Source organism: Manacus candei, unplaced genomic scaffold (genome assembly GCF_025592945.1).
Source record: "Manacus candei isolate 608988 ecotype Guabito, Panama unplaced genomic scaffold, ASM2559294v1 h1tg000075l, whole genome shotgun sequence".
Classification (NCBI taxonomy): domain Eukaryota; kingdom Metazoa; phylum Chordata; class Aves; order Passeriformes; family Pipridae; genus Manacus; species Manacus candei.
The window spans coordinates 1547509-1569140 of record NW_026138123.1 but is presented as its reverse complement, the minus strand read 5'-3'; the positions used below and the strand labels follow the sequence as shown (position 1 = coordinate 1569140).

General features: G+C 36.8%; 1 protein-coding gene across 1 annotated transcript; it reads right to left on the bottom strand.

The window, feature by feature from the left end:
• Positions 1-2833: 2833 nt before the first annotated feature.
• On the bottom strand, positions 2834-9071 carry LOC127480713 (uncharacterized). The gene is made up of 3 exons (XM_051809112.1): positions 9008-9071; positions 6215-6324; positions 2834-3589 (listed from the first exon to the last, which is right to left on the bottom strand). Exons 1-3 carry the CDS (start codon positions 9049-9051, stop codon positions 3105-3107), a joined length of 639 nt encoding a protein of 212 aa, XP_051665072.1. The 5' UTR covers positions 9052-9071; the 3' UTR covers positions 2834-3104.
• Between the last annotated feature and the right edge of the window lie 12561 nt (positions 9072-21632).

Here is a 21632-nt window from a genome sequence, read left to right as displayed (position 1 = left end):
CCACTTCCAGGGCAGTGTGGCAGAGGGATTTGATAATTCTCTCATGTTTTATACGAGAGAGGTTATTTGGACACCTGACATGTAAGACTACCCCTTGAGCAGCAATAAAGAACATACCCATCTAGAAAACCAAATCTCTGGCCTTATGATAGAGCATGAGCAGTCACACAGTCCCTCCCTTAGAGAGCAAATCAGTCTGAGCATCAGAGGAAGAAAACGGTTCCTCAAAAACAAAGAAGTCATTAAAGTCCTAGTGCTCTAATGTAAAAACCTCCTGAAGACTCTGCCTTAATGCAGAGGAACAAAGCAGGTTGTGAATTTACATCATAAAAAGCCTCAGTCTAAAATGTTGGAGGAGACACCATGAGGCTCCTGAAAAGGTGGCAGTCAAAAGCAAAGAGTTTTTCCTGGACCATCAACTGCCCGTGAAGAGCCAGGAGGCATGGCTGGCTGGGGTGGGTGAGCCATAGATTGAGTGTCCTTCTGTGTTTCCCAACAAACTTACTTCCACACAGCCAAAAATAATGAGCTAGCAGATGGAAATGTTTTTTCATCTCCACAGTATTCCTCTTTTTAGGCCAACTGTAGAGCAAGAGGAAAGTCCCTGTTGTGGGGGAGGAACTGTTTCTTCACCTAGCTGTGTGCTGGTGCCCCAGACATCATCCAGAATATTTAGAGCATGTGTTTTTCTTTGATAGAGTTACTGCATTTGTGATACATTCTCCAATAGAGCTGGAGATAAGGAAAGAGTTCCTAAAACCACCTAGTAATGTAATTTCTAATCATATAGACAGAGAAACTTCATGAAACTTACTTATGGTAAAGCTGAAATTCAGACTCTAATCTAATATTCAGCAAATTTACCTTTAAAAGACACAGACTTCACAGTCCACTGAGACCACTCCACTCCAGCAGACTCTACAAGCAATAACAGACATTCCCTCACTCATTTGGCAGATTTTTAGTGTGAGAGAAAAAAAGATGGAGCATGCTGGTTCTCTTTGAGTGTTATAAGGCTCAGGATTTGTTGATGGTTTAAAACCTGCCTTCTTAAAGAGGACTAAGGCTATGCAGATACACTTGTTCCATTCTGGTAAAGACAGTTGCAAATCACGTGGTTCTAAGCTAAATAAGAGTGTCTGCATGAGTTTAGCATTGATTCAAGTGAATTAGTTTACTGAAAAGGTAAAGATTTGCATAAAGATGGGGTTTCACCTTTCCTGCTCCCAAACAGTTGTGCTTAGTTCTGCTTTATGTGAAAAGGGTAAAGAAGGAGAAAGGGAGAAATATCTTTGAGATAACCTCACTGGAAAGAGAGAAAACTAATGCATGCTCTTCCTATTTCAGCTACTCTCCACCCCAGGAGTAATAGTTTGAAGTGAGCTTTTGTATAAACAATAAACAAGTTATTCCTGGAGAATTTGCTTTGAGCTAGGACTGTGTGTAAGAGACTGGCTTTGTAAGTGCTGTCAAAGTATCTACCTTTTAAAATTAGACTTTGTATCTCAGGTTCATTAAGATAGCCTTGAGCAAGAGTCTTTTATTCAACCTTTCTGTAAAAGTATGAAGTGTAAATTTGATGAGTAAAAATAACTTGAGTGAGGAATGTCTAAAAAAATGGAGGAATTAACCACAGTGATATTTATGCAGCCTAGGAATGGATTTCAGTATACTTCTTTAACGCCTTTCTTCCTGGTGAAATCTCTCCTTCCTGTTTGCATACTCTGTTCAAAAGATTAAAATTAACTCTTCAAAATGGGAAAAGGATAAAATGGAATCTCTAGTGCTGGTACACATCTCTTGTGGATCTTTTTGCAATTTGTTATGCCAATTTTTCTGCACAGAGAAGACAAACCTACCATTTGTACAAAGTTTGAGATAAGCATTTGATAGGATTTTATTTTCTTCTCCGTTCTTCAAGGTAGCTTGAAATCAATCACTTAGACAAGATGCAAATTATTAATCTTGGGTCAGGCTTGTCACAAATATTAACATTGTAGCATATATATGTGTGGAAATAGCAAATCACACTGTTCCTGAGAGCAATTAATAATGATATAAGCCAAGGTTTTCCATGGATAGTTATGAGCAAGTACTGTCTTGTATACAATTCAACAGAAATGCCAGGGAAAAAAAAATATAAAGAGCATAAGCCTTAAAGCAGCAAAAGCAGAATAAATAACTCAGAGAATTTCTTGAAGCATTAGTAACTTGACAGCATCTACTCATTCACAACAAAGCCAGTGCAAGCTCAATGTTTTCTGCTGCTGCACTAAATAAAAAGTGGATGTTCAATCTCAATTCTTAAGAACAAATGACAACCCTTTAGAAAGTGCTGTAGTTCTAAAATGTCCAAAAAAAAAATGAAAGTGATTTTCAAATCACATTGCATAGTGTTCTCTTTTAAGGGAACATGATCTCTAGTGCCTTTAATAAAAGCTGTGTAACAATTCTTTAATTCCCAGTGATTTCACCCTGGAAATGACTGCTCTACTTCATTCATCTGCCATTACTTCTAACCACAAACATATTAAGTTATAAAAGGGGACAAATCAAGCTGACGAATCATTTTAAACATTTCTGGAAGGTGAGAAAAAATAAATGGAGGGGAAAATGTTCAGCTTTGAAGTATCTACCTCATTTTTTTTATATCTTAATTTTAAAGGCTATACAACAATACTACTTTTCATGAAATGACACTCACTTTTTGAGTGACCTTACAGTAAAAAACCAAGCTATTACTATAAGAGTAACTGTTCAAAATGACAGAATCAGGCTCCAACACTTATACAACTGCCTTTAATTTCTCTTTCAGACAAACCAGTATTTCAGACAACTAGCATTTTGATATTTGTCTTTTGTGTTGTTTACCTTCTTAATTAAAGAGTAGAATATATTGGCATTCTAGAGCCAAAGAAACACTTCTTAAATTAATCACCCTATTTAATATAATGTCCCCTTGCAAACACTGTTTTTCTTGATAAGTGCATGCACAAATAAAAGAATGGAAAATAGTAATTGTTTGGTTGAGATGTAAGGGCACACAAAGTCGTTAGCACTAAATAACCTGGTCATCAGCCCAACTAATCTGCTGCGGTTTGTTTTCACAGCTTTGCTCTGAACATCAGTGCTGATGGTCTGACGCTCCCTGCAGAGCCTGAAAGCAAATGGTAAGTCAAGATACCAGCCACACAATGCTTCACCTGCGATGCTAGAGATTTGGAGGAGGGAGAATAACAGTTTGTAAAAACACTCATAAACTTCATTAGATCCTTTTCTTTTCTTTTCTTTTCTTTTCTTTTCTTTTCTTTTCTTTTCTTTTCTTTTCTTTTCTTTTCTTTTCTTTTCTTTTCTTTTCTTTTCTTTTCTTTCTTTTCTTTTCTTTTCTTTTCTTTTCTTTTCTTTTCTTTTCTTTTCTTTTCTTTTCTTTTCTTTTCTTTTCTTTTCTTTTCTTTTCTTTTCTTTTCTTTTCTTTTCTTTTCTTTTCTTTTCTTTTCTTTTCTTTTTTGTTTTTCTTTCTTTCTTCCTTCCTTCCTTCCCTCCTTCCTTTCTTCCTTTCTTTTTTCATTCTGTAAACTTCCTGTAAAAGCTGCCAAATATATTGCAAGGTCATTTAATGAAGTGGGATGCTTTTTCTTTCTTTCTAATTTTAAATCCAGCCTGAATTTTCTATTTATTATTATTTTAATTTCAAATCTGCAATGTTAATGTGACAGATGAAGAGAATCCAATTGCTCTCGAGGGGACTACACACCACAACAGATTCCTAAAGGGCCTATGTTACCTCTTCCAAAACCTGCTCATGCAACACTTCCACTCCAGGACAATCACATGATCTCAAATCGGACTCGACTCCAGTGAGACCAAGCTCATTTTCTGAGCCACATGATGCAAGAATGAACTCCACTGATCCTACCTTTGTCCTTGTTTTGCTGCTTGGTGAGATAAAAGCAGCCAAATTGCCCGAGTTAGATTTTTCAATCTGTTCAAAGCAAAAGATTACCTGATAAGAGCTTCCTACCTAATTATGCTTTGAGACCTGACCCTGTTTGATTCTGAGTGTTTCCTGCTAAGGTCCATCATCTTCCCAGTCAAAGCACCACTGCATACTCAAACACCGTGCTACTACTGAGGTCAGATGGGGTTTTTACCACTGGATGGCTGGTTTAGATGGTCTCTTACTCAACATGTGACCTGTTATGAGTTATAAGGGCAGACCTAATTGTGCCCATTCTTTGCCTATATTATCCTAAAAACAGCTGTAAAGGGGCAGGGAAAAAAACCATCCACCTTTTGCGGTATCATATTCAATTGGTCAACAGCAGGTGTCTAGAGAACAGGACTAGAATATAGTTACAGTTCCCTTATTGACTTTCTCCTCCTCTGTAAACTTGCGAAAGACAGCCTTCCTGAGACAATTCACAACTTCATGTGGAATACTATGGGTAATTTTCTCCACATGCTTAATCACTTTTCTGAACCCAGATAATCTTTCAATATCCACAATAACTTCAGGTGCAGAGTTCCACAGCCTGTCTACCATGGAGGAAATCTCTTTTTTTCATTTTCAACATAACCCCTGCCAGGTTCATTTGTTTCCCCCTAGTTCTTGCATTAGTATAAACAGAAAATAATTGTTTTCCAAGACAAGTTTTCTGTGCAAACGATTTTTTCCAGAAATCATTCATATTCCACTAAAACAATTTCTTTCTCAAACTGAACAGTCCTAGTCTATTGAGTTACCTGTTGTTTTGAGATCATTCCACACCTTTAATCATTACTGTCATCCTTCCCTATACCATTTTCAGCTTTATTATATTGGTTTTAACTTGCTACTCAATTGCCCATTCAGTCAGTTCAGTGAGATACTTCTAACAGAGAGGAAATTTCTTTTTCTTGTTGTGTTTAATAATTTATGACTCTTAGCAAGCTCCATTTTTCTGTTAGTTGCTCTCTGTCCAGATAATTATGGCTGTGTTGAAAGATCCATGATCTAGGAGAGACCTCTAAGGGTTTTCACTTGATACATCTTCCCAAGGAGAAAATGGACATTAATTCTCTACTCTTTGCTCCTAATTTTTTTAAGTGGAGATTAAATATTCACGTCATGGTTTCAAATGGCACCTGATGTTCTTTTAGGTGCCAAAAAGGTATTCACTGATTTTCTTTCAGATGCCAAAAAGATGTCCACTACAATGCTCATCTGTGCTGTATCTAAGACCAGTTTTAGATCTAACCCAAATTACAACTGTAGATTCTAGGAGACACATGACAATCCAAGTAATAGGTATTGTAATAGTTGCTTTTGTGCTTTTGTTGTCATAACTGTATCTCTAACACAAACAGTAAAAAAATTAATTATATTATTAAATACAAGTCAACATGCTGCAACAGTGGTCTATTCATGACTCTGCCACAGATTTGTGATGTGTGCCATCACAAAGCTCTCTTGGCTTCAGGTCCCAGTTGTCTGCTCAGCATTTGTCATCCTTTTTAAATGTAACATACTTAGGGTATGAGCTGTGTTTTCTTATGGCTGTCTGTGACAACCCATACAGTGATTTTTGAGCTGTTGGCAATTCTTAGATGGAGCTCCAAGGTACTACTGCACTAACAAACTTAAATAATAATGTGTATCAGAAATGTAGAACTGTGAATGACTTAGCATTGTTCACTGTTCTCCTTCATGATGCTTTCTATCACCAGGATGGAGGTTGATTTCTCTCACAAATGCAGGCACAACTAGAGACTGGACTAAGTTTTTCTGCTGGTTCAGTTAGAAAGGAGTCTTATCATAGCAGTCAGGCAAGCCTATAGATCTAAGTATTCACTTCACTGAGAAATGAGGATGGGACATTTAGGTTTCCTGCTTGTTTTCCTTGGAGTGTTATTTAACTCAGGAGGGAAGCCAGAATAATTAGTCAGGAGAATACAGATGCTGCTGCAGTTACTTAACTGTTTGCACCTGAAAAGGAGGTGTACCTCCTTCTGTAGTTGCCTCCTTGTGCCAGCCTCATCCCACCAGGACTCTTAGTTCATGGATCTGTATGTATAATGCAGAAGACTTCAATTCATTTAGGTATTTATGTCATCAACAACATCTGTATTAATTTATTTATTTAATGGCGGTAGAGTAAGTCCTTAATCAAAGTAGGCATCTAACTATTTGAGATCCAAGCCCGATATCACCAACTAGACTTTCTAAAAGACTCACCCAATATGTCTGGTAAGTGTTGCCTGACTCCCGAAATGAGATGCCTGTTCATTCCACAGAAATGAGATTCTGCTTCACTATCTGAGACTTGGTGGTTGTGTTTTGTAAAGCTATGGATGGAAAAGGAAAGTAAAAGCAAACCAGAGATGTTCAAAGTTACATCTTCAAAGATAGCACTTTGTGTTAAAAAAGAAAGGAGGGTTTTTGACAATATGATCACTTTTCATTACATCAGATACAGAATTATATTTTTACAGTAAATGTATTCATTTTTAACACTCATGTTTTTAATTAATGAAAAGGTTTTACTTCTACAAAGCTGAAAAAGTAATGCTTACAAGAAACTGTAATTTGTAAGTTGGTAGAAGATGAACATTCGAACTTTTTTATTGTGAGAATTTCTATATGATCTCCTAAATTTCCTAATACACTGCAGTGAAATATCTGGTTCTCAGATATGTTTTTTGACAGTTTAATAAGAGAGAAGAAGAGATTTCTTGCTACAGTATTTCAGGATAAGTTCACTCATGCAATGCCTAGAGCAGGGGCAAAAAAAAAGGATAATCTGTGTAAAAGATCAGACACCCAGTGCTCATCCTACAACTATTCCCTTTGTGTTGAAGGTAGGTAAGTGCTGCTTTAAGGAGCTATGAGTAGAGGTGTTAGTTTGAACGAAGTGTTACCGCACAGAGGCTGCAAATAATGTGCCATTAACTGCACTTCCGTGAGAGAAGCTGTTTGAAAAATAAATTATAAAAATTATTCCACTGTGAGAGGTTCAGCATATGTGATCAAGAGATGCAAGTTTGACACTACATGCTGAACGTGAGACTTCAGTAGTAAGAATATTCAATACATAAGGAATTCTAGTGGGTTCTGTCTCCCTATTCTATGGAAACAATTATGAAAATCAAATATTTATAAATGACACCAAACTGCAGTCTTCAGTGTAATTTTTAGAAAAAATGAAATATCTTAATACTAGAAGTGCTCCTACCCTGCTGTTCAGAGAAAATGGGATAAGAAGTTCCTACAGTGTCAGCTGATTCCTGCTTTGTTGAACAATATTGAAATCAGCTTGATTTTCCATTGATGTTTTGTTTTCCTAATTCCCCCTAAAAGAGTAAGTGCTGACAATGCAAGTGCTGAGCTTATGGATAGAAGGTCTGAATTTATTGAATTGCAAAAAATCTTGGCTTCATACAGAGAATGGTTTGTTTGGGTTTCCTGTATTTTTAGGGTGGATTTTTTTTCTGAATTTTGACTGGAAAATGAGATTATGGATTGAAGATGCTGGGGTCCCTTGAGTGTAATTCTGGCAGCCAGTAACTGAACTTAAATAACCAGGCATGCAGCCTATACAGCCATGATATGTGTCACTATTCAAACAATTTAGATGCTGTTTGGATCTACTTTGCTGTTTTCATAATATTTTATTGAAGAAATTAGGGAACACAGAACCCCTCCATTTCAAACTCTTCTGGTTTAACACAGCTTTTCAGTAAAAATAAGCTTCTCTATTCAAAGAAGTTATGGTGATCAAGGAGGAAAGATAAAATTGGACCTTAGTTGTGTTTTGTTTCCCTGAGAAAGGAAGGGTGGCAGTGATGAAAGACTTGGAGCTGATCTAGGATTTCTCAACAGAATATTTATTTACCATTATATACTATCATTTCTGAAATAAAAAATAAAAATTCTCAGCACACAAGCAAAACATTTCAATATTAAGGAAATTTAATATATCATTTGACTTAAGGAAATAAACACAGACATAGACCATTTTTGAGATTCAGCCTTTTAATCTCAAGCATAAGTAACAAATCTTGTTAGCTATCTGAATCTTTAAGAGGGATGGGTAAAGGCAGAAGTTCCCTTTCCAGCTCTAAAAGTTAATGTGGTGTAAGAACAATTTCCCTCTGCCAAAGGAAAAATCATTGGTTTCATATGTGAAAGTTACAACATTAAATTACACTCACTGAGTACAGTTGTCTAAGATCAGTCCCTAACTGTCAACCATTATGTAGTCTGTCGCTGTAAAGTAATTTTTCAATCTTTCAATTAAGTGCACTGTATAATTTTATGGCTTCAGTCTGCATGCACTGTTCATGCATAACTGTGTTAAACAATGACAGGAGCAGCCTGGAATGAGAAAGAGACTACAGGGAGGATCCAGTCTGACAATGAAGCTGACACAGCAAAGGTAAAAGAGGCTTAAGGTCTGACAGACAGCCATGATTTTTAATTATCCATTCTCACTGCTGATTGTTGCAACTCATCTCGCCCCCACACTTCTCCCTTTCTCTACCCTCATCTTCATCGCATGCCTGCTCCCTCCTCTCTTCTTCACATCCTGAAATGCCCTTGTCTCCCTTTCCCTGCCTTTTCTTTGTCCCGTTTAACTGATCTCCACCTACCCAAACCCTTATCAAACAAAATAAAAATGTTTGGAACTCGCAGGGTGTTTCCTGACAGGCTGTTGCTCATTCCTCTCCTGTGACTCAACCTCTCTCATCCCCACTCTCCTGCTGTGTGGTGAGCCCTTCATTTCTGGTATACGCCCTCACCTTACATATCTTTTGTATTTTCAGGTGGCAAGCACCTTTAAGGAAAAGACAATCTGCTCCTTCACTGTGCAATCAGACCTTTCCATGCATTAGGGTATATTCAATACCAATATAAATTACATGCATTTTCAAAATTAATGAGAATAGTTAGCCATAGTTAATGGCTAACTATTGAACATAATGAACTTTATGGTATTTTTAACAAATCATTTTAAATGAAGGTACGTACCTATAATGAATGGCAGAGGATCTCAATGTTCTCACATCACACATATTCAGTAATAACTCTGGAAAATGAACATATCAAATCTTAGCAGATACTCCCTAACTTTACTCACTAATGGAAATTCTGGTATTCAAGACAGTCATAACGTTGGAAATATGTCAGAAGACAGAAATAAGAATAAATAAATTAAAAAAAAAAAAAAAACACCAAAAAACCCCTGTTCTGTGGGTGGCCACACGCAAAATTTACAAAAGTAAGAGGCTCTTAGATGTCTATCTCAGGTTTTATCTCAGATTTTTTTCGTCAGCCTATTTCTGATATATTCAGCATGTCAAGAAATGAAAAAGAAAAAAAAAAGGAGAAAAAAGAAGAGTGAGATAACAATATATCTCTATAAAATATCTTAAGGACAACCACAGTGATGTTGCAGGAAGGTACTGCGGAAGTATTGGCACACAGGGTCAAATAGAGCTAATTGAGTCAGGCACAATGAATACACCATCAAGTATAATGACATCTTCCTCCTAAATGACACAGAAAAGCAGACTCTTTCAGAACACATTATTAGACTTTAAAGTAGTCTCCTTTATGATAGTCATTACCAAAATATTTCACACAAGAGATTTATCCTATTAAGAACCCTTGAAACTTATATAAAATTAATTATATTTTACCTAAGGTTTTTTGATTGGTTCTAATTAATTAAAATATTCTTGGATTGCAATAACTTTGTGCTGTTTAGTTATTCAAACACAGGCTTTTGATTATTTCATTTCTGTTCCATATAGGTAGCTTCCCTTTATTACATGTGCAGGTTGTAAAGTACCAGCTGTGGCCCATCTAACTAATAGTTGTTCATCATATAATGTAATCTTCTATGGAAATATTTCAGATGCTGCATACAATATTTTAAGATCCTCCTGGGTGATAGACACTACCTTACATAACATTCTAATCTTACGGGTGTTTCTCTCCTTCTTCCAGGCTCTGCAAACTTTCTGACATAAAAGCAGGCTTTCAGCATCAAATACTAAGATTTGATTGTTCAAAGAAATGCATATGAGTTACACATCTTTGGTCCATTCAAGGCACCTAACTTCACAGACATGTACACTGTGGCATTTTAGTTTATGAGCATAATTCAGTCTCCACTCCCTCCAGCCTGCCTCCCTAAGATATCAATGAAAAAAAAGCAGCCACAGGATTTAGTCTAAATATTGTGTATATGGGAACCATATCCAAAGGGGAACATAACAAATGAACTTGATTCTCCTCTGATGTGTTTTTTAGAAGGTGCAGTATGTTCTGTAATTAACAACAAACAGTAGTTATTAAAATCCACATGTTGAGGGGGAAAAGAATCCCAAATATCTTCCATTGTTTTAACCAAAACATTTTCACCTTCATTTTTTATATCAATCTCTTTTGCATCTCTGAAATTTTTGACAGTTCCATCCTTGAAACATCTAGCTAGAAAAGAAGTGCTTCCTGGTAACATTGTACAAAGTCCTGACATCATTTTAAAGAAAAATAATCTGGCCTTGTATGTTGTACTGCACAGAAGTATTGAAAACTACTACATAATTAAAAAACAAGGTTTTTTACCTTGTTGCTTTAAAGGAAACAATCGATAGAAGTCTTAAATTTTACTGGGTCAAAGAGACCAGATTCCTTGCTGGTGTGCAGACTGGCTGTTTTAAGGAAGCTGAATGAATTGGTAATTTCAGTGAAAATAATTTCTAGTGAAGAGGTTTTCTCATTTGGATTTTCTCACCAGAGGACGGAACTATAAATTTTCAAGCAAAGATAAAAACCACTAAGGAAAAGAAGCAGAAGCCTCACAGAGAAAACCAAAACACAGCAAAAGCTTTGAAAAAATCCAACCCAGAAACAAACCCAGATCGCTTTAGGGATATGTAGTTAACATTGAAAAGCACTGAATTTTTTTCTACAGATACTTGTTTAGGGAAATAGCAGTAAGCCACTGTGTTTTTAGGGAAGAACAAACAGCCACAACTAATGGTTCCCATGGAAGACTCCTGTAGAATGTAAAAGTCTGTGGATAGCAGAGTTCTGGTCCACATGTACAATTTTGTTCAATTAAAATTTGTAACTATGAGAAAAGATGATCCCATAGGAATTACCTATATGTAACAGTGGTAAAGACAGAAGAGACTAAAAGGCTACTTGCACAAGGCAGTCATTTAAGAGTTCAGAACAGCTTATTATGAGAGGAACCTCATAAGAAAAAGCTACATTAGAAGCCATGTTCCTGACACTGGTGAGCTAAGATACTGGGACTTAGCAGTAAAATATTTGTTGTTCAGCAGTGACTAGATAAGCTGAATATCTATTTTAAATGAGGTATAGATCTTATCAGTCAACGGTGTTGCTACTGCTGTTGAATTTGGGAAAATTATTTGGAATGAGTTAAAAGAATTGTGTTTCAAGGAACGGTGACAAAGAAATCAATTAAGCTTGGCACAACTTTTATTATAATTGATGCAGAGCTAAACAAAAAATGCAGCCTCTCACACAGAAAGTCTTTAGCTACGAAGCACTGGAAACTAGGTAGCTACATAAAGTATCACTCTGAACAGTAGGTAAGCCTCTGGTTTGATCTAGCACCGTTTTTCTTATAAAGCACATCTTTTAACAATGATAAGAGGGAAGTAGCACTAGTCAGTGAAGCCTTGTATCCAGTAGAACTGATTTTTTACTTACCACGTCCAACTGTGCATGTCAGACTCTAAATGTATTTCATTTGGCAAAGCACTGAAGCTGTTATACTCTCTCTGAGCCAAATTCTGCCCTTCACTTCAGGCACACAGCTCCGATTGACTCCAATGGAAGTTGTACAGAAGGAGATAGATTGTGTAAATTAGGTATGCCCTTGAGATAGTGAAGGAAGATTCACTGCTGAACCCTGGAGTGGGAGTTCACCAAGTGCCAGTAAAGTCAATCTCAGCAGTCAGTGCTTCCCAACTCATCAGAGAAGTGGTTTGAAAGATCACACACTGCTTGAAAAACAAAAGGACTTTCACAGCTTTGAGGCAGGCCTTCCCTTCAATCATTATCTCAGAAGCAGTCCATCCTCAAAGACTTTTGTTTCTGTACTGTTATCGGTGAAAGGTACTGCTATTTCCTCAAAATTGTTTTACCCAGATCTGTTCAAGGCCCTTTCTTACCTATACTGCCACCAGCTACATATCTACTTTTCTTCTTGCCCTAGCATTGGTTATTCACTTTGAATTTGCATTTCTTTCCCTCTTAGAATCAATTTTTGTTTTTCTCACAGGTTGAGTGATACTTTTTGTGTCATGCAAAGTTTAACAGATAGGTGCTCTAACTTGGACCTCTCAGTTTAACCTCAGTGACAGCAAAGACCTCGAAGCATAATGGAAATAACCAACCACAGCTCACTGCAGTTCTCCCACACTCACCTCTTTAAGTAAAAAACATGTATCTATTCTGAAAATCCCCAAAGTCATGGATACCATAGTAGATGTGCAAAGAAACAAATACCAGAACCAAATCAATAGCACCAGTTCCAGTTTACATTTTTATATGCTTTTAGTGCAGAGATAAAAAATTCTCCTCTAGGTCATACTCACAAAAAAATGAAGGTCAAATTCTGCTTTGCTATTCACATCCCAGGTTCTACTCGCCATGTAGATTAAATACATATGTTCAACAAGCAGATGAGAAGGCTTCAGCTTAAATTTTATGGATCTATTTAGCATGGTCTTCTAAGGAAAAAAAAAAATTTTTTTGTAAGTATTGTCACATAGAAGGACAAGATGCCCTATGCAGGTATTTGCAGAAAAAGAATTATCTTGTTAAAACAAGGGAAATATGTTACAGGCTTAGACCCAGAATGGCTTGTGAAAAAGATAAAGCATAATAAAACAGAGATAAGAGTGTGATGGAAGAAGTAAGTGACTAAATGACTTAAGTATGTTAGGTTTGTAAGTTACCAGACAAAATTGTATCTTTTCTGGTTATTTCCATCAGATAACAGCAGTTTGTTTGGGGGTTTCTGCCTCCAGCCGTCAGACCCTCTGCCATTGTCTAGGAGGGAAAGGGAGTGAGAGAGGGAAAGGTCAGTTTTCAATTACTGATTTGGTCTCCAAAAAAACTTTAGTCCACCTCTTGCTGTTGTCTGGAAGCACTATACATGTACACTTGGTGACTTCATAATGTTAGTGCCTGGCCTTTTGTATAAAGTGTTCTAAATATATAATCCTAGAAAATATAAAACTTTCTGTAAGCAAAGAGAGAGGTCAGCCTTCTCTTGTTTCTTCTCTGTTTGACAAAAGCAGCCTTCGGTGAAGTATTCCAGGATTCAGTCATTTTCTTCATCCAAGAAAAAACTTAGAACTTGAAACATCTTAATGCTCTGTAAAGTCACAATCTGCCTTGCTGGTGAAATACAGACACATCATCTTTTTCTCCATTTCTACTTGGATTGCTACTAACAAGATCTTTCAAAATATTTGATCATTAATTACAAAGTTCCAATGAATAGTCTGCTGGTTTCACACATACACATGCAATCTACTACTGACAGTTTTCTAAGTGACTCCAGAGATTAATTTTTTCCATTGGATTTGTGAACAAAATTGCTGAGAGGCAGATCTTAATGAATTTGATGTTAGTCCTTCGTTCAAATAAAGACACAGTCATTTACTATTATGTGCCCCATACTGAAAATCCCCTACTTATAAATCAGATACATGAAAATCAAATTTTCCTACAAATAACAACTTTTAAAACCTCCTTATCAACACTGAAGGTTCAAAGGAGTGAAGAGATGCCTGCCAGCCCTGTTTGATGAAGCATTTTTTTGAACTATCAGCTATCAAGGATCTCCTCAGTACTCCAAACCCTTCTGACTGCCTTTCAAAATCTTTCAATCCATCTCTCAGAAAAATAAACAAACAAAATCCTTCCTTGATCCTTGCAAATAAGCAAGATGGTTTGGTGGAAGGTTTTTACAGTTTTTTTAACTCATTTAGCAACTTCTAGACACCACAAAAAGCCAGCAAGTCCCTTAAACACACAGGGCTCAGCAAAAAGAGGGAGAGACTCCTGGAATTCAAGCCATTATAAGCCCCTGCATTTCTCAATTTACATTTTATATATACAACAAAAATCTGACCCAAGAAATCATTTTGTCTTCCAACTACCTTTCCAATTCTCTTTCCCCTTTCTATGTTGTTTATGAGTTAAACAAAAAAATTAAAAGTGTGTTCAACAGTAAATATTTTCATTTCACTTGTTTGATCCATTTCTACATAATTTATAGAATAAATGATAGAACAACAAGTTTCTTACCCATTTTATTTATTTCTACTTAGTATTATAAATGAGTACAAACTGTACTAAGTAAACATAAATGAATTTTATATAAAATAAGAGGGCAGAATTAGTATTTTATAAATGTCATGGGTAAGAAACTACCGTCCTTTATCTGACAACTGTTAACAAAAGTGCAAGAGGTATTTTACACCAGGAAACTTAACAGATATAAAAATTTTCTTTGAAGATTAGGTTATACCAAACCTTAAATATCTGATTAATTAAATGGAACAACTAATCTCAACATCTAGTTTTCACAAATAAATCTTCTTTCATCAATTTTAAAAGCAAGGAAAAAAAACTACAAGACTTGCTAAGACTAATTCAAATGAATAACAGAACCACAGACTAAATTTAGTAAAAAAGGACATTTTCTATCAAAGATTTTCAGCCACAGAATTATATAATGAGTTAACTGATATTTTCCCTTTATGAATATTACTATTCTTGTCAGAGGATTTTTTGGATACTTTAGTGCTTTCCTTCAAAACATTTTTCTTTCCTTACTGATGTGGCTGGATTAAGCATTAGCAATTTTGGTGACCTTTTACATTCAGAAATGCTAGAACACTGTTGAAGCTCACCTGATTCATTGAGGCTTAATTCCTCACTACCAGTGATTACAGTGGGAACCATTCTCTAGTGGGTTAGAGCCAAAGAGACCCAGGGAGGAAATGTTAGTGACAACCAGGTTAATAAGGGGAGTTTATACTGACATTTTTCTGGGAATGTTAGTTTTTGTTTGTTTGTTTTTTCTTTATTTTTTTTCATAGCTGGAAAGGGCAGCACTCAGAACATTAATTTGGATAGCACTATTAACAGCAACTTGTTCATAGAAATTTACTTCTCTAAGGTTTTTTCCATCTCACTGTTACTGATTTTTTTTTTTGCTTGCATTGTGCATACCATATGATTTGTAACATGCAGTCACAGTTGAAGTCAAACCCTGAAAGCTGCAATTCAGTTGGAATAACTGGATTCTGTAGTCACTCAGTAATAGTCTTAGAGCTTTCTATGGCTTAGAGAAACTTGATTTCCCTAAAAGAGAGAGACTTCCTAGAGCTCCACTTACAGTAGAAGCATTTGAATATTTAATATTTATTGCAAATCTTAACAGAAATTATACAAAGTACTTTCCTTTAAATAAGAAAGAAACATAAAGGCTAAGTTTGATTTTCCTTTATCAGTTTATTCAATTTGCAGAAAAGATAGACTCACAATTAATTTTGCAGTAAAGTAAGAATAACGTTGTGATGGAAATGCGTTAATCTATTTAATGCAGAATTGTAAAGTCAGCATCACTAGAGAAACAAGGATCATCGATACTTTTAAGTAATATTTAAAGGATTGTATGCTTTGGCTTAGAATTAAAGTGTGTCCTATAAAAAATAGGGACCTACCAAAAGAGTTTGAAAAAAAATTGAATACCTAGAGACAGACATCTGTACATAGATAAATGCCTGTGTAATGCAGTCCAGTATAACTTATATCTTGTCCTAATGAAGAAAATAGAACTCAGACCTGAATATCAGCTGCTCACCACAGATGTGGCAAAGTAACCTGGACTGTTTGAGGAAACACTATCCATTCCCAAGACTCATTGCCCCTTTTACTTGCTCCTCTCTTGTCTCTCTGACAGTTTTTTGCTATTTTTAGCATCCTCCTCTTTATTCTGAATTCTCAGCAGAAGACAGGTACTTTACAGCTGAAGTGCAAAGTACAGGTTCACTGGGGATGCTGATCATGTAGTCCTCATTGGCCTAGGGCCATCAACAACAATCAACACCTTTCTAATCTGTCATCCTAGAAGACTCATAACACCATTACCAAAGGCCTCCTTAGCATGTATCAACATGTACACTACCCTCAGGAAATATCACACTAACTTTTCCTTATATTCCAGGGAAAATTAGGCCCCTGTGGCCTTGGGGCTCCATATAGCTGAAATTTTGGCAACTTTGACTCTGCTATCTGTCTCCTGTGCTCATTAAAGGTACTTGAGAATATGATCTGATTATATTAATTTCTGTAATATTAAAGATAAAGGAAAAATCTAGAGAGGGAATGTCTGATACAGTTTATGATATGTACATTATATATGTACATTTTACTTTACAATCTAAGTTCTTTTCCAGTTTTCTCTTCCTAAAACTACAGTTGTGTGGCAACAGGTAAGGCATTTCCACCACCTACATTTTGTGACAAATTTTAAGTTCAGATGTAGTTTCAGAGGAGACAGGTGGAAAAATAAAAGAGAGAAAACATTTTTTTTTTAATATTTCTGCGGGGGAACAATTAATCATCTTTTACAGGTGCTCAAAGAACAGAAGCAGCCTCACAGATCATCATCCTTTATTAAATTTCTGCAGTGAACTCAGCTGTAATCTCTACAAGGAAAACTGACATTGCTTTTACCTACAGGCAAAGCTACCGTGAGGTTTCACTCAGGAACTTGTGTGGTATGGCATATAGAAACCCAAGCAGATAAAGCAGTAGAGAGGTGTGTGATGCCAACTCATGGAAAAGGGGGCTAGCTTTTCACGGTGTACTTCCAGAGACTCTGGGTGAGACCATAGACTGGATTCTTCCTTGGGTTCTTCCAACAGTGCTTAATTACTTCTGAAGCTGACCAGTCAGAGTAAGATCAGATAGTCAGATCTAATCCGGCATCAAATCACACCTGTCTGGTGCTTCCAAGGAAAGAGACTACATGGACATAAGACAACTGTTTAACAGAATTACCAGTTATAAGTGGTTCCTGGAAAAATTACTTTAGTAGAACATGACAACAATGACTGAAATGATTAAGCCATTTCATCTTCTGTACTCCAGGCCAAGTCTTTACTTTGTTGTTGTTTGCTCTTTTTATGAAAATCAGCCTTTTCAACTGAGCTGTGTGTAAATCTATTTCTCTTGTAAATATTTGGTCCCTAACACACAAAAACCTCTGAACACTTTTGAATGAATCCATAGAAAGGTAAACCCTCCAATTCAACAGCATATAGCCAGCAAATATGGAGTATCATGTTCTGTTACATTAATCCCAGACCCACCAATACAACACAAAAATATTTCCATATGGTTTCCAAATAAATCTCTCATATCCCATATTCCATAAATTGTTCCCTCAAGAGGTATAAGCTATTGAATATCAGTCACCTATTCCAACTCTCATGGGAGCAGCAGACCTGATTTTCCACAGTGTGGTCAGGCAACTCCACTGAAGTTAACATGTCCCAGAAAATAACAGTCATGGAGTTGGTGTGAGCAGATTTTTCTCCCTCTGGCTTGGTAAAATTACAGGGATCAGGTGAGCATACTCTGGTATTTGCCAGCCAGCTTATAGGTGTTGACTCATGCACCCTGACTGGGCTTCCAGGGCTGCAGCTCCAACAAGATCCCTCTTGCAGACTGTATCTGCAGTGGGTTAGTGGGACGCAAAACCCTACTTCTGGATGTAGTTTCAGTCTTCCCTTATATATTCTGTGGGACTATTTGTAATTTTTATTTATAAATGATGAATATTTCACCACAGTTTCTTAATGCGTTAGCACAGAAGTAATGCATGTGAAAAAGAAATTCCTATGAGCCTTTGGTTTGTGCCGCATAAAACATGGTCTCATACCTAGTCTCCCACTAGACATCAATTTCTACTTTAAATAGTCTAACTACAACTTCCTGAGTATAATATAAAAGGCACAACCCTTAAAAATGCAGTGAATACTCATCCCACAGGATGACTGGACTAGACGAGTAAAGTGGTAGTTTTTTACAGTCACACTCTATGTTATAAAAATCATTATAGTAATGAGTTCCTCTAAATATATTCCTACAATTCAGGGAAAAGTTTTCCAGTAGAACTAAAATTCCCTTTGTGAATCTAATGTGTATGAGACAGGGTTCAGAAACTTTGCAGTCTCATTATTTTTCTCAACAAAACATGAGCATCCGTATAGGTCTGCATGTAGATTAATGTTTTCCTGACTTTCAGCAATTTTTTTTTCTGGAAACACAAGAAATACTTCAGGAAGGGGAAACTAATTTGGCTTCATTTCAAACTGGAAGGGCTTTTTCCTCTCAGAACAAGATTTAAAATAAGTACTGGGGAAATGGTTCTTTGCAAACCTGAGCATGAATACGAACTGTGGCTTTGTATTTCCTGATCAGGATGGAAACAGAAACACGGGCCGTTTAGACCTAAACCCTAAAATTAACTCAGAGAGCACCATTCAAAAACACTTCCTTAAGTCAGCAGGGGAGGAGGACAATGAAAGGCTTGATGAGAGTTTGTTGAATAAAGAGGAAATAAGGGAGGGATGAAGGAAATGACAGTGGACACTCAACCTCTTACAAACTGTTTTAAATCTCCTCCATGTGTATACATTCTAGTTATTAGCATGACCAATTTGCAAAGAAGTATTTACTTACCCCAAACGTGGACATGCCTTTTGCACAACACTTTAGACTCCCTAGGCTCATGCACTGGAGAAAGAATCATAACCATGTTAAGGGTTTTAGGTGAAATTTATTTGGAAAGGCAGCAGTGATAACAATATTACCTTAGTCAGCCCTGTGCAAGACACCTATCTCCACAGGACTCTATTTGTGTCATTATTACATTTACTTTAACACAGGAAAGAAAATGTCTATAATTGCAAATTATTTATTAATACTTTTATTACTTAAGCTGTCTTGTACTAGACCTGCTGTGAATAAATTATAAGGTCAAAGGGTAAGTTGTTTATATCAGTGACTAGACCAGATTATTACACTGAGAAATGGTTAGCACATCCTGTTATTGCTACTACCAGAAAAAACATTACATGAAAAGAACTAGACAGGCCAGTTGCTTGAGTTCTCAAAAGGTTTTATTTTTAGTCTAATGACAGAAATGTCTGTGTTTGCACAGGAAACAAGAATGATTGATACAAGAGAGTGGAAATAAAATGCTTCATCCAATTTTCAGTGTTACATTAAAGACTACTCCTGTAGTGTCAGAGAAACATTCAGTGACCCTTAGAGTGACGACTTTTCCATCAGTCCCCTACAACCCCCCACTTCTCTAGTCTTGAAAGCTCCAACACACAAATCAATTCCTTGTGCAAGTTAGAGCATTTTCAGAAGTACTCTTGGCTGTGCCAGTGAATAATGATGCTACGGAGAACAGCTGGCATAGCCAGAATAGCTTGTCCTTCCCCCAAGGCATTTCAAGTTGGCCCTGTGGGAATGGTGGCAGAAAGCGGATAGATGTCATGCTGTTCCCCAGTGGAGTCTTTTGCTGTTGCTGTAAATTGCTTTAAGCTCTTTTTGTTACAGTTGTTTGAAAAGTACTTATTTGGGGTTAGGGACACGGATCAAAATGTAATCACCCTCGACTAAGTCATCAATACCCACTTTCCAAGGACCTCAGTAAGGCTTCCACACATATTAGGGTCATCTTCCAGGTACTAACAACAACTCTAGCTTGGGCAAAAATACTCTAGAAGTTAAACTAACGTTAGAAAACTTACTGTATCAGAAAAATGGGTAAAGTCCTGCCCACACTGGCATCACCAGTAGTTTTGCTATTAACATAGTGCAAGCAAAGCTAGTATTTCATTGAGTGAAGTATTTAATTTCTTTTGTTGAAATTAGCATCATGCTTCAGTTCTGAATGTTCAGAGAATTAAGTTACTTATTAGTGTTTCAGAAATGCCTTAAGGTTTCAGTCAGGAGCAGTGCCCAGTTATGCTGTAAGTGAACTGAAATTAAGTGAAAAGGGCTGTTTCAAAAGAAATACTAGGACTTGCTCTTATATCCCTGTTGTGGTTTAACCCATCAGGCAGCTAAACAACACAAAGCCGTTTGCTCACAACCCACAATGGGATGGGGAAGCGAATCAGAAAAAAGGTAAAACTTGTAGGTCAAGATTAAGACAGTTTAATGGGACAGAAAAGGAAGGGAAATAATAATAATAATAATAATAATAAAAGAAGCAAGTGATGTACAATGCAATTGCTCTGATCCAATGCCCAGGCCAACCAAGCAGTGGGCCACCACATCCCAGGCAGTCCCCTCTAGTTTTACTTTTTGTCATGATGCCATGCGGTATGGGATATCCCTGTGGTTAGTTGAGGTCAGCTATCTCAGCTGTGTCCCCCTCCAACTGCTTGTACATCCCCAGCTATTTGCTGGTGATGGCTAGAGAGGCAGAGAAGGCCTTGACTCTGTGCAAGTGCTGCTCAGCAGCAGCTAAAACATCCCTGTGTTATCAACATTATTCTCATCCTAAATACAAAATACAGCACTGCACCAGCTATTAAGAAGAAAATTATCTCTGTCCCAGCTGAAACCAGGACAACTCTCTATCTCCATATGATCGTAAATCAAAGAGGAGGGAGTTGGTCATTTTGGATGTCTTTCCAGCAAAGGAAATGAAACATCCAGGTTTGTATAAACAGAACTAAATATTGGGGATTTCTAAACTCCTGTAGCAATGTCCTCCATAACTTGATGGTTGCCTGATTTAAAGCTGACATAGAGATTTCAATTAAGCGAATACTTGGGGAATTTCTGTTGTTACTATTTTGACGATTTTTTAAGACCAAAATAATACAACTTTCTAATTCATTTGAGCTATGATTCTGTTTCTTGTATGTCTTCATTTTCTTTAGAAGGGGAACGCAATTCTCCCTCAGCCAAAAACCTCCATTTGGTTTACAAGAGCCACTTTATTGTGGAAGCGCTGATGCCAAGGGAAGAAATATTTCTCTCAGCCTGAAATCCTTGAACTTTGGGTGTGCAAAAGGGACAGGTACAGATCCGTGCTGTAGCTGGGAGAAGTACAGAAAAGATACAAAAAGACTGGAAGCTGCAGAAAGGCATCTCAGAATCCTTTACTGGCAAAGGAGTTTTACAGCGACTACACACAGCCTTGTCCATTCCATAGCTGAAATAGCTTACACAAGAATTTACATAAACATTTACAGAGAAGAGTGGAACAATCTTCAGCAAGGCAATCCTATCCTGCTGTTTTACTCTGCAGTTCTGGCAGTTCACAGGAGGAAGGTATAAGTGACATATACAAGTGTCTTCCAATATGCTGGGACAGACTTTCATAAGTCATGTTAACTTTTCCAAAACTTCCAGAAGACCTAGGAGGGGAAGGAGAAAAAAGTATAAACAATTTGCTCTCAAATGTCGTGTTTGGGCTGGCTGAAGTCCTCAAGCAACCTCACTCTAATCAAAGATGAGGAAGGGGAGATTTTAAGCCTTTTTTCAAAGCTCA

What these genes read in the sequence shown, in the direction of transcription:
- LOC127480713 (XM_051809112.1), bottom strand. Translation starts at nt 9,051, where the DNA reads ATGTGTGATGTGAGAACATTGAGATCCTCTGCCATTCATTATAG. An exon ending in TCCTCTGCCATTCATTATAG is followed by an intron (nt 6,325 to 9,007) that starts GTACGTACCTTC and finishes TTCCATCCATAG; the next exon opens with CTTTACAAAACACAACCACC. An exon ending in ACACTTACCAGACATATTGG is followed by an intron (nt 3,590 to 6,214) that starts GTGAGTCTTTTA and finishes TATATTTGGCAG; the next exon opens with CTTTTACAGGAAGTTTACAG.